General features: G+C 43.0%; 1 protein-coding gene across 1 annotated transcript in view; it reads left to right on the forward strand.

Annotated features, from left to right (window-relative positions):
* Positions 1-18,278, forward strand: part of SLC6A17 (solute carrier family 6 member 17) — a 116,920-nt gene that overhangs the window by 81,317 nt on the left and 17,325 nt on the right. Inside the window, exon 9 of the mRNA XM_088457312.1 lies at positions 14,518-14,710. Within this exon, the coding sequence (XP_088313438.1) occupies positions 14,518-14,710 (193 nt within the window). The remainder of the gene's footprint in view (positions 1-14,517; positions 14,711-18,278) is intronic.

Raw genomic sequence — 18,278 nt, forward strand, 5'->3', positions numbered from 1 at the left:
CATGCACTGACTACGTAACAGACACACAAATACCCTCACTTGCATCATTCCCTGACCACATAATAGACACACAAATACTCTCACATCATGCCTTGACCACATAATAGACAAATAAATACCCCTCACTCACTTCATGCCCTGACCACATAAGAGACACACAAATACTCTCACATCATGCTCTGGCCACATAATAGACACACAAATACTGTCACATCATGCCCTTACCACATAATAGACACACAAATACCCCTCACTCACATCATACCCTGACCACATTACAGACACACAAATAATCTCACACATCATTCCCTGACCACATAATAGACACACAAATACCCTCACTCACATCAATCCCTGACCACATAACAGTCACAAATACCCCTCACTCACATCATGCCCTGACCACATAACAGACACACAATGCCCTCACTCACATCATGCCCTGACCACATAATAGACATATAAATTCCCTTCATTCACATCATTCCCTTACCACATAACAGACACACAAAAACCCCTCACTCACGTCATGCCGTGACCACATAATAGACACACACATACCCTCACTCACATGCTCTGACCACGTAATAGACATATAAATTTCCCTCACACACATCATGCACTGAACACATAACAGACACACAAATACCCTCACTCGCATCATTTCCTGACCACATAACAGACAAATACCCTCATTTGCATCATTCCCTGACCACATAACAGACACACAAATACCCTCACTCACATAATTTCCTGACCACATAACAGACACACAAATACCCTCACTCGCATCATTTCCTGACCACATAACAGACAAACAAATACCCTCATTCGCATCATTCCCTGACCACATAACAGACACACAAATACCCTCACTCGCATCATTTCCTGACCACATAACAGACAAACAAATACCCTCATTCGCATCATTCCCTGACCACATAACAGACACACAAATACCCTCACTCACATCATGCCCCTACCACATAACAGACACACAAAAACCCCTCACTCACATCATGCCGTGACCACATAATAGACACACAAATACCCTAACTCACATCATTCCCTGACCACATAACATACACACACATACCCTCACTCACATCATACCCTGGCCACATAATAGACACACAAATACCCTTACTCACATCATTTCCTGACCACATAACAGACACAATTACCCCTCACTCACATCATGCCCTGACCACTTAACAGACACAAATACCCCTCACTCACATCATGCCCTGACCACAAAACATACACACAAATACTCTCACTAGCATCATTCCCTGACCACATAACAGACACACAAATACCCCTCACTCACATCATGCCCTGACCACAGAATAGACAAACAAATACTCTCACATCATGCCCTGACCACATAATAGACGTATAAATACCCCTCACTCACATCATGCCCTGACCACAAAATAGACACACCAATAATCTCACATCATGCCCTGGCCACATAATAGACACACAAATACTCTCACATCATGCCTTGACCACATAACAGACACACAAATTTCCTCACTCACATCATTCCCTGACCACATAGCAGACACACAAAAACTCCTCACTCACATCATGTACTGACCTCATAACAGACACACAAATACCCTCACTCGCATCATTCCCTGACCACATAACAGACACACAAATACTCCTCACTCACATCATGCCCTGACCACATAATAGACACACAAATACTCTCACATCATGCCCTGACCACATAATAGACGTATAAATACCCCTCACTCACATCATGTACTGACCTCATAACAGACACACAAATACCCTCACTCGTATCATTCCCTGACCACATAACAGACACACAAATACCCCTCACTCACATCATGCCCTGACCACATAATAGAAACACAAATACCCCTCTCTCACATCATACCCTGACCAGATAATAGACATATAAATTTCCCTCACTCACATCATTCCCTGACCACATTACAGAAACACAAATACCCTCACACACATCATTCCCTGACTACATAATAGACACAAATACCCCTGTCTCACATCATGCCCTGACCACATAACAGATACAAATTCCCCTCTCTCTCATCATGCCCTGACCACACAACAGACACAATACCCCTCACTCACATCATGCCCTGACCACATAACAGACACACATACCCCTCACTCACATCATACCCTGACCTCATAATAGACACACAAATACCCTTACTCACATCATTCCCTGACCACATAACAGACACACAAATACCCTTACTCACATCATTACTGACCACGTAACAGACACAAATACCCCTTACTCACATCATGCCTTGACAACATAACAGACACACAAATACCCTCACATCATTCCCTGACCATAAAACAGACACACAAAAACCCCTCACTCACATCATGTCCTGACCACATAACAGACACACAAATACCCTCACTCGCATCATTCCCTGACCACATAACAGACACACAGATACCCCTCACTCATATCATACCCTGACCACATAATAGACACACAATTACTCTCACATCATGCCCTGACCACATAACAGACACAGAAATACCCCTCACTCACATCATGCCCTGACATCATAGTAGACACACAAATACTCTCACATCATGCCCTGGCCACATAATAGACACACAAATACTCTCACATCATGCCCTTACCACATAATAGACACACAAATACCCTTACTCACATCATTCCCTGACCGCATAACAGACGCACAAATACCCCTCACTCACATCATTCTCTGACCACATAACAGACACAAATACCCCTCACTCACATCATGCACTGACCACATAACAGTCACGCAAATACCCTCACTCGCATCATTCCCTGACCATATAACAGACACACAAATACCCCTCACTCACATCATGCCCTAACCACATAATAGACACACAAATACTCTCACATCATGCGCTGACCACATAATAGACATATAAATACCCCTCACTCACATCATGCCCTGACCACATAATAGACATATAAATACCCCTCACTCACATCATGCCCTGACCACATAATTGACACACAAATACTGTCACATCATGCCGTTACCACATAATAGACATACAAATACTCTCACATCATGCCCTGACCACATAATAGACATATAAATACCCTTACTCACATTATTCCCTGACCACATAACAGACACAAAAATACCCTCACACACATCATTCCCTGACTACATAATAGACACAAATACCCTTCACTCACATCATGCCCTGACCACATAACAGACACAAATTCCCCTCACTCTCATCATGCCCTGACCACATAACAGACACAAATACCCCTCACTCACATCATGCCCTGACCACATAACAGACACACAAATACCCCTCACTCACATCATGCCCTTTCCACATAATAGACAGACAAAAACCATTACTCACATCATTCCCTGACCACATAACAGACACACAAATACCCTTACTCACATCATTCCCTGACCACATAACAGACTCACAAATACTCTCAAATAATGCCCTGACCACATAGTAGACATATAAATTCCCCTCACTCACATGTGATGACCACATTACAGACAAACAAATACCCTCACACACATCATTCCCTAGCCACATAATAGACACACAAATACCCTCCCTCACATCATTCCCTGACAACATTACAGAAACAAATACCCCTCACTCACATCATGCCTTGACGACATAACAGACACTGAAATACCCTCACTCACATCATTCCCTGACCACATAACAGACACACAAATACCCTTACTCACATCATTTCCTGACCACATAACAGACCAATTACCCCTCACTCACATCATGCCCTGACCACTTAACAGACACAAATACCCCTCACTCACATCATGCCCTGACCACTTAACAGACACAAATACCCCTCCCTCACATCATTCCCTGACCACATTACAGAAACAAATACCCCTCACTCACATCATGCCTTGACGACATAACAGACACTGAAATACCCTCACTCACATCATTCCCTGACCACATAACAGACACACAAAACCCCTCACTCACATCATGTCCTGAACACATAACAGACACACAAATACCCTCACTCGCATCATTCCCTGACCACATAACAGACACACAGATACCCCTCACTCATATCATGCCCTGACCACTTAATAGACACACAATTACTCTCACATCATGCCCTGACCACATAACATACAAAAATACCCCTCTCTCACCTCATGCCCTGACATCATAGTAGACACACAAATACTCTCACATCATGCCCTGGCCACATAATAGACACACAAATACTCTCACATCATGCCCTTACCACATAATAGACACACAAATACCATTACTCACATCATTCCCTGACCACATAACAGACACACAAATACCCCTCACTCACATCATTCTCTGACCACATAACAGACACAAATACCCCTCACTCACATCATGCATTGAACACATAACAGTCACGCAAATACCCTCACTCACATCATTCCCTGACCACATAACAGCCACAAATACCTCTCACTCACATCATGCCCTGACCACATAAAAGACACAAATACCCCTCACTCACATCATGCCCTGACCACATAACAGACACAAAAATACCCTCATTCGCATCATTCCCTGACCATATAACAGACAAACAAATACCCCTCACACACAACATGCACTGACCACATAATAGACAAAAATACTCTCACATCATGCCCTGACCACATAATAGACATATAAATACCCCTCACTCACATCATGCCCTGACCACATAATAGACACACAAATACTCTCACATCATGCCCTTACCATATAATAAACACAAAAATACCCCTCACTTACATCATTCTCTGACCACATTACATACACAAATACCCCTCACTCACATCATGCACTGACTACGTAACAGACACACAAATACCCTCACTTGCATCATTCCCTGACCACATAATAGACACAAAAATACTCTCACATCATGCCTTGACCACATAATAGACAAATAAATACCCCTCACTCACTTCATGCCCTGACCACACACAGTATTTGTGTGTCTATTATGTGGCCAGAGCATGATGTGAGAGTATTTATGTGTCTCTTATGTAAGAGACACACAAATACTCTCACATCATGCTCTGGCCACATAATAGACACACAAATACTGTCACATCATGCCCTTACCACATAATAGACACACAAATACCCCTCACTCACATCATACCCTGACCACATTACAGACACACAAATAATCTCACACATCATTCCCTGACCACATAATAGACACACAAATACCCTCACTCACATCAATCCCTGACCACATAACAGTCACAAATACCCCTCACTCACATCATGCCCTGACCACATAACAGACACACAATGCCCTCACTCACATCATGCCCTGACCACATAATAGACACACACATATCCTCACTCACATGCTCTGACCACGTAATAGACATTTAAATTTCCCTCACACACATCATGCACTGAACACATAACATACACACAAATACCCTCACTCGCATCATTTCCTGACCACATAACAGACAAATACCCTCATTTGCATCATTCCCTGACCACATAACAGACACACAAATACCCTCACTCACATAATTTCCTGACCACATAACAGACACACAAATACCCTCACTCGCATCATTTCCTGACCACATAACAGACAAACAAATACCCTCATTCGCATCATTCCCTGACCACATAACAGACACACAAATACCCTCACTCGCATCATTTCCTGACCACATAACAGACAAACAAATACCCTCATTCGCATCATTCCCTGACCACATAACAGACACACAAATACCCTCACTCACATCATGCCCCTACCACATAACAGACACACAAAAACCCCTCACTCACATCATGCCGTGACCACATAATAGACATACAAATACCCTAACTCACATCATTCCCTGACCACATAACATACACACACATACCCTCACTCACATCATACCCTGGCCACATAATAGACACACAAATACCCTTACTAACATCATTTCCTGACCACATAACAGACACAATTACCCCTCACTCACATCATGCCCTGACCACTTAACAGACACAAATACCCCTCACTCACATCATGCCCTGACCACAAAACATACACACAAATACTCTCACTCGCATCATTCCCTGACCACATAACAGACACACAAATACCCCTCACTCACATCATGCCCTGACCACAGAATAGACAAACAAATACTCTCACATCATGCCCTGACCACATAATAGACATATAAATACCCCTCACTCACATCATGCACTGACCACATAACAGACACACAAATACTCTCACATCATGCCCTGTCCAAATAGTAGACACACAAATACTCTCACACAATGCCCTTACCACATAATAGACACACAAATATCCTTACTCACATCATTCCCTGACCACATAGCATAAAGAAATACCCCTCTCTCACATCATTCCTTAGCAACATAACAGACACAAATACCCCTCACACACATCATGCCCTGACCACCTAACAGTCACACAAATACACCTCACTCACATCATGCCCTGACCACATTACAGACACACAAATACCCTAACACACATCATTCCCTGACCACATAACAGACACAAATACCCCTCACTCACATCATGCCTTGACCACATAACAGACACACAATACCCTCACTCACATCATTCCCTGATCACATAACAGACACACAAAAACCCCTCACTCACATCATGCCCTGACCACATAACAGACACACAAATACCCTCACTCGCATCATTCCCTGACCACATAGCAGACATACAAATACCCCTCACTCACATCATGACCTGACCAAATAATAGACACACAAATACTCTCACATCATACCCTGACCACATCATAGACATATTACTACCCCTCACTCACATCATGCCCTGACCACATAATAGACACACAAATACTCTCACATCATGCCCTGACCACATAATAGACACACAAAAACTGTCACATCATGCCCTTACCACATAATAGACATACAAATACCCTTACTCACATCATTCCCTGACCACACAACAGACACACAAATACCCCTCACTCACGTCATTCCCTGACCACTTAACATACAGAAATACCCCTCACTCACATCATTCCTTAACAAGATAACAGACACAAATACCCCTCACTCACATCATGAACTGACTACATAACAGACACACAAATACACTCACTCACATCATTCTCTGACCACATAACAGATACAAATACCCCTCACTCACATCATGCCCTGACCACATAACAGACACAAATACCCCTCATTCACATCATGCCCTGACCACATAATAGACACACAAATACTGTTGCATCATAGCCTGACCACATAATAGACATAAATACCCCTCACTCACATCATGCCCTGACCAAATAAGAGACGCACAAATATCCTCACTCGCATCATTCTATGACCACATAACAGACACACAAATACCCCTCACTCACATCATGCCCTGACCACATAATAGACACACAAATACTCTCACATCATGCCCTGGCCACATAATAGACACACAAATACTCTCACATCATGCCCTTACCACATAATAGAAACACAAATACCCTCACTCACATCATTCCCTGAACACATTACAGACACACAAATACCATCACACACATCATTCCCTGACCACATAATAGACACATAAATACCCTCACTCTCATCATTCCCTGACCACATAACAGACACAAATACCCCTCACTCACGTCATGCCCTGACCAAATAACAGACCCACAAATACCCTCACTCTCATCATTTCCTGACCACATAACAGACACACAAATACCCCTCACTCACATCGTGCCCTGACCACATAATAGACACACAAATACTCTCGCATCATACCCTGACCACATAATAGACATAAATACCCCTCACTCACATCATGCCCTGACCAAATAAGAGACACACAAATACCCTCACTCGCATCATTCCCTGACCACATAACAGACACACAAATACCCCTCACTCACATCATGCCCTGACCACATAGTAGACACACAAATACTCTCACATCATGCCCTGGCCACATAATAGACACACAAATACTCTCACATCATGCCCTTACCACATAATAGAAACACAAATACCCTCACTCACATCATTCCCTGACCACATAACAGACACACAAATACCCCTCAATCACATCATGTCCTGACCACATAACAGACACAGATATCCCTCACTTACATCATGCACTGACCACATAACAGACATACAAATACCCCTCACTCACATCATGCCCTGACCACATAATAGACACTCAAATACTCTCACATCATACCCTGACCAAATAATAGACACACAAATACCCTTACTCACATCATTCCCTGACCACGTAGCAGACACACAAATACCCCTCTCTCACATCATTCCCTGACTACATAACAGACACAATTACCCCTCACTCACATCATGCCCTGACCACATTACAGACACAAATACCCCTCACTCACATCATGCCCTGACCACATAACAGACACACAAATACCCTCACTCACATCATTCCCTGACCACATAACAGACACAAATACCCCTCACACACATCATGCTCTGACCCCATAGTAGGCACACAAATACACTCACATCATTCCCTTACCACATAATAGACATATAAATACCCCTCTTTCACTTCATTCCCTGACCACATTACAGACACAGAAATACCCTCACACACATCATTCCCTGACCAGATAATAGACACACAAATACTCTCACATCTTGCCCTGACCACATAATAGACACACAAATATTCTCACATCATGCCCTGACCACATAATAGACATATAAATTCCCCTCACTCACATCTTTTCCTGACCACATTACAGACACACAAATACCCTCACATACATCATTCCCTGACCACATAACAGACACAAATACCCCTCACTCACATCATGCCCTGACCACATAATAGACACACAAATACCCTCACTAACATCATGCCCTTACCACATAATAGACACACAAATACCCTTACTCACATCATTCCCTGACCACATACCAGACACACAAATACCCCTCACTCACATCTTTCCCTGACTACATAACAGACACAAATACCCCTCACTCACTTCATTCCCTGACCACATTACAGACAGAAGTACACCTCACTCACATTATGCCCTGACCACATAACAGACACACAAATTCCCTCACTCACATCATTCTCTGACCACATAACAGATACAAATACCCCTCACTCACATCATGACCTGACCACATAACAGACACAAATACCCCTCACTCACATCATGCCCTGACCACATAACAGACACAAATACCCCTCACACACATCATGCCCTGACAACATAACAGACACACAAATACTATTTTCAAAATTTGACATAAAAAGAAAAACACCAAAAGAAAATTTTATAACATTTTAAGTTTTTAATTACTACCTCTCAGTTGTCCCGTTGTTATTCACTCCTTCTCCCGCTGGCTGCATTACGCAGAAGCTTCTCTGTTGCTATTTTTCTATCACTGGCCTGGGACACGGGGGTAGCCTGTTTTAGAAGAGGGTTCACAAAATGCAAAAGAAAAAAATGGCACAAATACAGTATATAAATATATATACAGGTAAATAGAATTTATTAGTATTATTAGTATTATTATTACTATTACATTTGCAGCGCCGTACATACAGTAAAGGGTACACAGAACATTACATTACAATACAGTAACCAAAATATAATCAGAACACAAGTAACAATTAGCAACACAATTCTCCATACACAGTACAGCTCTGAAGGTGAAGGCTGTCATAGAAGTGCTAGAGAAGAAGGCTGTGAGACAGTGGGGAGGAGGACCCTGCTCCTAGGAGCTTACAATCTAGGGGAGAGGGAAGACAGACAGATGACATGAGGCATGAGTGTGTAGAAGGGGACCTGAGTGCAGGAAGTAAGCAAGGTAGAGATGGCTGAGGTGGGAGAGACAGAGACCTGGTAACATGGTTATGTGGTGAAAGGGTATGCTTTGATGAACAGGTGGGTTTTCAGTGCACGTTTGAAGCTCTGCAAGGTCGGGGAGAGCCTGATCGAGCGAGGGAGCTCATTCCAGAGGAGGGGGCTGCATGGGCAAAATCTTTGATGCGAGCATGAGATGAAGTAACCATGGTGGAGGAGAGGTAACAGTTATTGGCAGACCGGATTGAGCGGGAGGAGATGAGGTTGGAGATGTAGGGAGCAGTGGAATTAGTGAGGGCCTTGTATGTGAAGGTGAGGAGTTTGAAGAGGATTCTGTAGGGGAATGGGAACCAGTGCAGGTTTTGGCAGAGGGGAGCAGCAGAAGTGGAAGATAAGTCAAGCTGCAGCATTGAGAACAGACTTGAGGAGGGCAAGATGGCAATGTGGGAGGACAGTAAGGAGAAGGTTGCAGTAGACAAGCCAAGAAGTGATTAGTGAATGAATAATGAGTTTGGTAGCATTCTGGGAGAAGAAAGGCCTAATGTGAGCGATGTTGCGTAGCTGGAACCGACAGGATTGAGCCAGAGATTGAATGTGGGGTGTGAAGGAGAGGGTGGAGTCAAGGGTGACACCCAAACAGTGAAGTTGGGGGACAGGGGAGATGATGGGATATATTATGATTGTAATAATAATGTAAGTGGAAATGTTACCTATCTAAATATATTAACCACAAAAATTATCATAGATGGGGCAAAGTAATAATAAGTAACTGACAATTATCTATTCTGACTACAGCCCCAATTTACCTTCTCAGGATTTATATATTTGGATAGACAGCCTTCTAATATTACTATTGCAGTCATAATATACATATTATTTAGATTATTCTTTCCATCTTACATTTGTGTTGTCCTCCATCCTTTGATATGTATGATTGTACCCCTCTTGGTCTGTGTGTACTGGATTGTTTGCCCCCACCCCCTCATAACTGTATGCATTGCACTAAGCTTGCCCCCCTCATCTGTATGTTCTGTGTTGTGCTAGTCCCTCATCTGTATGTTCTGTGTTGTGCTACTCCCTCATCTGTATGTTCTGTGTTGTGCTACTCCCTCATCTGAATGTTCTGTGTTGTGCTACCCCATCATCTGTATGTTCTGTGTTGTGCTAGTCCCTCATCTGTATGTCCTGTGTTATGCTACCCCCTCATCTGTATGTTCTGTGTTGTGCTACCCCATCATCTGTATGTTCTGTGTTGTGCTACCCCCTCATCTGATTGTTCTGTGTTGTGCTACCCCATCATCTGTATGTTCTGTGTTGTGCTACCCCCTCATCTGTATGTTCTGTGTTGTGCTACCCCCTCATCTGTATGTTCTGTGTTGTGCTACCCTATCATCTGTATGTTCTGTGTTGTGCTACCCCCTCATCTGTATGTTCTGTGTTGTGCTACCCCCTCATCTGTATGTTTGATGTTGTGCTACCCCCTCATCTGTATGTTCTGTGTTGTGCTACCCTATCATCTGTATGTTCTGTGTTGTGCTAACCCCTCATCTGTATGTTCTGTGTTGTGCTACCTTATCATCTGTATGTTCTGTGTTGTGCTATCCCCTCAACTGTATGTTCCGTGTTGTGCTACGCTATCATCTGTATGTTCTGTGTTGTGCTACCCCCTCATCTGTATGTTCTGTGTTGTGCTACCCCCTCATCTGTATGTCCTGTGTTGTGCTATCCCCTCATCTGTATGTTCTGTGTTGTGCTACCCTATCATCTGTATGTTCTGTGTTGTGCTATCCCCTCATCTGTATGTCCTGTGTTGAGCTACCCCCTCATCTGTATGTTCTGTGTCGTGCTACCCCCTCATCTGCTTGTCCTGTGTTGTGCTACCCCCTCATCTGTATGTCCTGTGTTGTACTACCCCCTCATCTGTATGTTTGATGTTGTGCTACCCCCTCATCTGTATGTTCTGTGTTGTGCTACCCTATCATCTGTATGTTCTGTGTTGTGCTATCCCCTCATCTGTATGTTCTGTGTTGTGATACCCTATCATCTGTATGTTCTGTGTTGTGCTAACCCCTCATCTGTATGTCCTGTGTTGTGCTACCCCCTCATCTGTATGTTTGATGTTGTGCTACCCCCTCATCTGTATGTTCTGTGTTGTGCTACCCCCTCATCTGTATGTTTGATGTTGTGCTACCCCCTCATCTGTATATTCTGTGTTATACTATCCCCTCATCTGTATGTTCTGTGTTGTGCTACCCCATCATCTGTATGTTCTGTGTTGTGCTAACCCCTCATCTGTATGTTCTGTGTTGTGCTACCCTATCATCTGTATGTTCTGTGTTGTGCTATCCCCTCATTTGTTTGTTTTGTGTTGTGCTACCCTATCATCTGTATGTTCTGTGTTGTGCTAACCCCTCATCTGTATGTTCTGTGTTGTACTACCCCCTCATCTGTATTTTTGATGTTGTGCTACCCCCTCATCTGTATATTCTGTGTTGTGCTACCCTATCATCTGTATGTTCTGTATTGTGCTATCCCCTCATCTGTATGTTCTGTGTTGTGCTACCCTATCATCTGTATGTTCTGTATTGTGCTAACCCCTCATCTGTATGTTCTGTGTTGTGCTACCCCCTCATCTGTATTTTTGATGTTGTGCTACCCCCTCATCTGTATATTCTGTGTTGTGCTACCCTATCATCTGTATGTTCTGTATTGTGCTATCCCCTCATCTGTATGTTCTGTGTTGTGCTACCCTATCATCTGTATGTTCTGTATTGTGCTATCCCCTCATCTGTATGTTCTGTGTTGTGCTACCCTCTCATCTGTATGTCCTGTGTTGTGCTAACCCCTCATCTGTATGTTTGATGTTGTGCTACCTCTTCATCTGTATGTTTGATGTTGTGCTACCCCCTCATCTGTATGTTCTGTAATGTGCTACCCCCTCCTCTCCAGTCCCCCCTGTGTCTTTTATTATGTCCCCCCCATGTCCATTATTATGTGTGTGTTCCCTGTGTCCATTATTGTGTCCTCCTCTCTGTGTCCATTATTATGTCCCCCCCTCTGTCCGTTATTATGTCCACCCTGTGTCCAATATTATGTATGTCCCCCCCCCCCCCGTGTCCATTATTATGTCCCCCGGAGGTGGTTGGGGTTGCGGTTTGAAAGGGCAGGACCTTGGATGGCCGCTTGTTCAGTCTCCAACGGATCCTTCTTGGTGGTGTGGGCCTATTTTCATTGGAGGGCCTGGAGCTGCAGCTCCACCCGCCCCATTGTTAACTTGGTCCTGTGTACACACCATTCAGAGTCTAAAACTCAAAGAGATCTTCATTAGGTCTAGTAAAGGCCAAATATTATTACCACTGGGTTGACTTAAGTGTGGGTTACTTTTTATATTTTTTTACAGCTACATTCTTAAAGGGCCTTATTTATCAACAAGTTTATCATTCAAAATGAGAGATAAATATCACTGTTTGTGATAAATGGTGCTCCAGCCAATCAGCTCCCAACTGTCATTTTTGTAACAGTTGACAGTTGGGAGCTGATTGGCTGGAGCACCATTTATCATAAAAAGTTTCATTTATCACTAGTTTTGAGTGATAAACTCATTGATAAATGAGGCCGTTAGTTTGCAATATGCTATATATTAAATGTTATTTTCACACAGGAAAACATTAGATCTGTTAACCTAACTGATAATTTTGATTGGCAGGAGGGCAAATGTGTGTAGTTTATATAGAAACAAACAAAACACCCATGAGGGCACAGTCTGGAACCTGACATTAGAGGAGAGGGTGGGGACCTCAGGCAGTGGTGCCCACAAGGGATTTCCTCTGTACCCCTGTCAGCCAATCCGACTCTGTTTCTAAACATACGCTTGCTCTACCTTCATAATCAATTCTCTCTTTCCTATCTCTTTCCATTTATTTCATCATTCAGCTCAATTCATTTCACTGTCTCAAAATTAATTCTCCTGACCACAAGTGCAAACACTACTGGTTATTAGGTTATTTTAACGCCTGGTTCCAGTCTGTTACATATTTACATGTTTTTAATAACATTACAAAATGTGCATAAAAGCATGTACAGTACTGCATTTGCATTATGATTGCAGTGAATGAGGGGCCTTAGGCACTAATGTGTAGATATTAAATGACTTCTTACAAATCTTACGTATTCACTGTCATTTTGTATAATGCCATTTATATCATATTAATCATTGTTAATTGTAACATCATTATTATCTATCACTGCTCAATTTCACTTCAACTGATTCTACACTGATTAATATGCCGATTTCTACATTAATGGTGATTTAGACTTGCTTTTTATGTTATGTATACAGTGTATATTCACTTTTAAATGGCCGTGCATTGTCAATCATCATATGACAAGATAATCATTGCTATTTCTTTTTTTGAGACATCTACTTCCAAATTAGTGCTTAAATGGTATAATGGAGGTCTGCTGGTGCACTAATACCACAGAAAACTGTTCTGCTGTTAATATATCAAATTAATATTCCTTTGTGCTGGCAGGAAAATGATGACTCATTTATGTGAAGTGTTGGTATAGATCAGAGTATGCACTTAGTAAATGTTAATTCTGATTTCATGTATCACAGGCAGTACAAGGAACAGGATTGGCTTTTATTGCATTCACTGAGGCCATGACTCACTTCCCAGCCTCTCCCTTTTGGTCTGTTATGTTTTTCTTCATGCTGGTTAATCTTGGGCTAGGAAGTATGATTGGCACCATGTCGGGTATTATTACTCCTCTCATTGACACATTTAAAGTACGAAAGGAAGTTTTGACTGGTAAGTAGCTCTTAGAAATGGCGTACAGAAAAGTAATTGTGTTTACATCGATCTAATTTACATTGAAGGTTTTAAGTGTCCAGTGCCTCTCTTTCTGGAAGGTTTCTTGTAAATCTTTTAGTGGTTTCTGAGCCCTTTATTCGATTCATGTTATATTTTTATGGCTGTAAATATGTAATAATTGCTCCTCTTATTATTTTTATGGCTATTTTAACATGTAATAATACTGATAACTGTCAAGGTGCGTTTCCAATAGCAGATAGTGGTACGACAGTACGATTACAACATTGTAATCGTACAGTCATTCCTCATCCCCTGTAGGGAATGGGATTGAAATGCGGACGGCTGTTTAGCCGCTGGTTCAAATCCCGACAGTGGCTGTCCGATAGGATGAAAATTCCGACACAGGCAGTTAAGTATGCTAACCTCCCCTGCCCCCCCCCCCCCCCTAACTCTAACCCTCCCTTAGTGGTACCTAACCCTAACCTCCCCCCTAGTGCCTAACTCTAACCCCCCCCTTACCGCTCCCTAAACCTCCCCCCTAGGGGTGCCTAACTCTAACCACCCCCCAAAACCTAATGCTAACCCCGCTAACTGCCCTAAACCTACCTACCCCCCCCCCATGGCTAACAGGACAAGCACCCTGCATTTACCTCGTTCAGGCACGCGTCGTCCTGGATTCCGGCGTCGGGATTATGATAGGTGTTGGTATTTCAACGCCTATCATAAATCCCTAGCCAGCATTCTGCTGTCAGGATTGTGACCGACAACCTTGCGGCCTCCTGTCACATAACTACATCCCCCCTGTAGTGCCTACACTGAATGATATGACATTCAGTGCAGGCACCTTCCCTCATGTCCGAACATGCCCAATCTGTCGTTATCGGCAGATTAACCGGCATGTTCAGGCGATGATTGATGTTGGAAACGACCAGCGGAAAATTCATCACTGGTCGTTTCCGACATCATAGTGCCCAATGTCGATATCGTTCAATCGCTCATTTTAATCGCCTAGTGGATACGCGGCATCACTTTGATTTAAATGTAAAAGGCTGAAGTAATCCTAGAAATTATATTAGACTCCACCGGTTGAGAATCCCATAAGTCTCCATTGTCACAAAAAGGTTTTGTCACATTATAATATGAAGAGCCTATTCTACTGATTTAAAAATATTGCACAACTATTATTGTTTAATAATTGTTTAGTATAATAATGTAATGTTATTTATGAAAGACGTGTGCAGGTTTTAAGCTGCAGAAACGTATGTAAGATACAGTTTATTTCCTACCATGATCTGTTCTACCCAGACATTGTACACTGGGCCTGATTCAGACCCGCTCGCGAGCGCTCGCAAGCGGGTCGATGTTGGCCCAGTGCGCATGCGCACGACGGACCCGGCTCCGTCGTGCGCATGCACGAGACCCAGATAGCGACGGGCAAGCCGTCGCTATGGGTCTCGCTACAAAGGGGGCATGCTGTCGATGGTGAGTGACAGCACGCTTCCTTTGGTGGGCGTGCCAGGGGTGTGGCTGGCCAGACGGAGGCGTTCCCATGGGAACACCTACCGTCTGGGGCCGGCCCCACTGACATCACTAGTGATGTCAGTGGGAGTGCTTTCGGCTCTGATAGAGCCAAAAGCACTCCAGGGCTTGCGGCAACGAGACCCTACCACAAGGGTCTCGTCGCAAGCGCGATGGTCGAGATGGTCTTGACCATCGCGACCATCTTCGTGGCTGCTCGCTGTAGCTGAGGGTGGTCACCCACAGCTATACGAGCGGCCAGGAGGCCGCTCTAAAAATTCAGAAGGACGGCCCTGATTCAGAGCGAGCACTCTGTCAGAGCTTCTGGCTCTGAATCAGGGCCACTGTTCCAGCGGTTCACTCTAACTCTCTTAATAAATTCTCCTGAACAGGAATAACTGATTTTAAATGTATTTTTATTTTTACACCACTTAATTAATTTCAGGCTAATTCATTTCAGAACTAGGTGGGGAAAAATGGAACAGACACTCCAGGTATAATGAATGAGGATGGCACATATAGAACTGCCTCTAAGAATCTGCTCTGTAGTACACATTCCTCAACAAATCCCCTTTGAAACATTATTATTCCAAAATGCACTGCTTTGGTGGAAAAGCGAGTGTTACTTTGTACATAAGTCCAGATGGCAAAATCTTGCAGAGTAGAACACAAATCAAGACGTACTGCACTGCCAAAGTGATTTGGTGGAGCTTCTTAGCTGTTTAGTGCTCCATAAATGATCTTCAATGTTTTTGTGTCATTTTTGTTAAAAATGTCTAGAAAAGAAATAACCAGCACCAAAATGAAGTCAGGAAATTAAATTCTAACCCAGAGGTAGCATAATGTAGTTTCACATTTATTCACCCATTAAACATGATGATTATTAAAATATTGCAGAAAATATTCAATCATTATTATAAATATTTCTTAAACTGCATTAACTGAGTTGCATAAAGGATTAAATGACCATCATTTATGGAAGCAATATCGCTTTAAGAGAAATTCTGATATCTTAGTTATAGGTAATGACAGGTTATGTGATAAATATATCCTTCTGATGAAGATGCATTGAAACACATTAAGTTTCTTGATATTTGCTTTCTTTAGATTTTTGAAACAGGTTTTATTAAGCGAATCGCAATTGAGTACAACCATCATAATTCAAAAATACATAAAACACAAAATATACACAACATAAGGTTTAGCATGAACCAAACAACAGTATAGTGACCCATTTTTTAAAGAAAGTTTTAAAGTGAGAAAATAATCTCGCAGCGACGGTGTGGCAAGCCGTCAGAGAAGAAAGGGTTGAAGATAGAAGAGAAAGAAGGTACGATGCAGCCAGGGAGCCATGGGGAGGAATTGTGGGATGCAGCCAGGGAGCCATGGGGAGGAATTGTGGGATGCAGCCAGGGAGCCATGGGGAGGAATTGTGGGATGCAGCCAGGGAGCCATGGGGAGGAATTGTGGGATGCAGCCAGGGAGCCATGGGGAGGAATTGTGGGATGCAGCCAGGGAGCCATGGGGAGGAATTGTGGGATGCAGCCAGGGAGCCATGGGGAGGAATTGTGGGATGCAGCCAGGGAGCCATGGGGAGGAATTGTGGGATGCAGCCAAGGAGCCATGGGGAGGAATTGTGGGATGGGTTAGTAGAAGTGATAAAGATATGCTTCTGAGAGAGTGATAAAAATATCAGATACACAGTATAGTAAGAAATGCTATGAATCTTGCAAACAAAATAGGAAAACTAGAATGAATAGGGCCTTGTACAATAGCCTGTGCTGCGAGATGAAGGCATGGGTGTGATTCCCGTGAGTCTGCCCACATTTTTAAAGTAGCAATAATTTAAAAGGCAAACCAGGTTTTGAAATTATCGTTGCTTTAAAAATACGGGCAGATTAATAAAAATTACGCCTGTGTCTGCATCTCGCAGGCTATTACATAAGGTCCTTAGGAGGAGATTCAATGAGCTGCTGGTTGTACCGCACAGACTCTGCTCCCTTGTTATTCAATTTGAGGCCCATGATCAACCAACGACTATCCCTGA

Source organism: Taudactylus pleione, unplaced genomic scaffold, assembly GCF_031769625.1.
Source record: "Taudactylus pleione unplaced genomic scaffold, aTauple2 ptg000755l, whole genome shotgun sequence".
Taxonomy (NCBI): domain Eukaryota; kingdom Metazoa; phylum Chordata; class Amphibia; order Anura; family Myobatrachidae; genus Taudactylus; species Taudactylus pleione.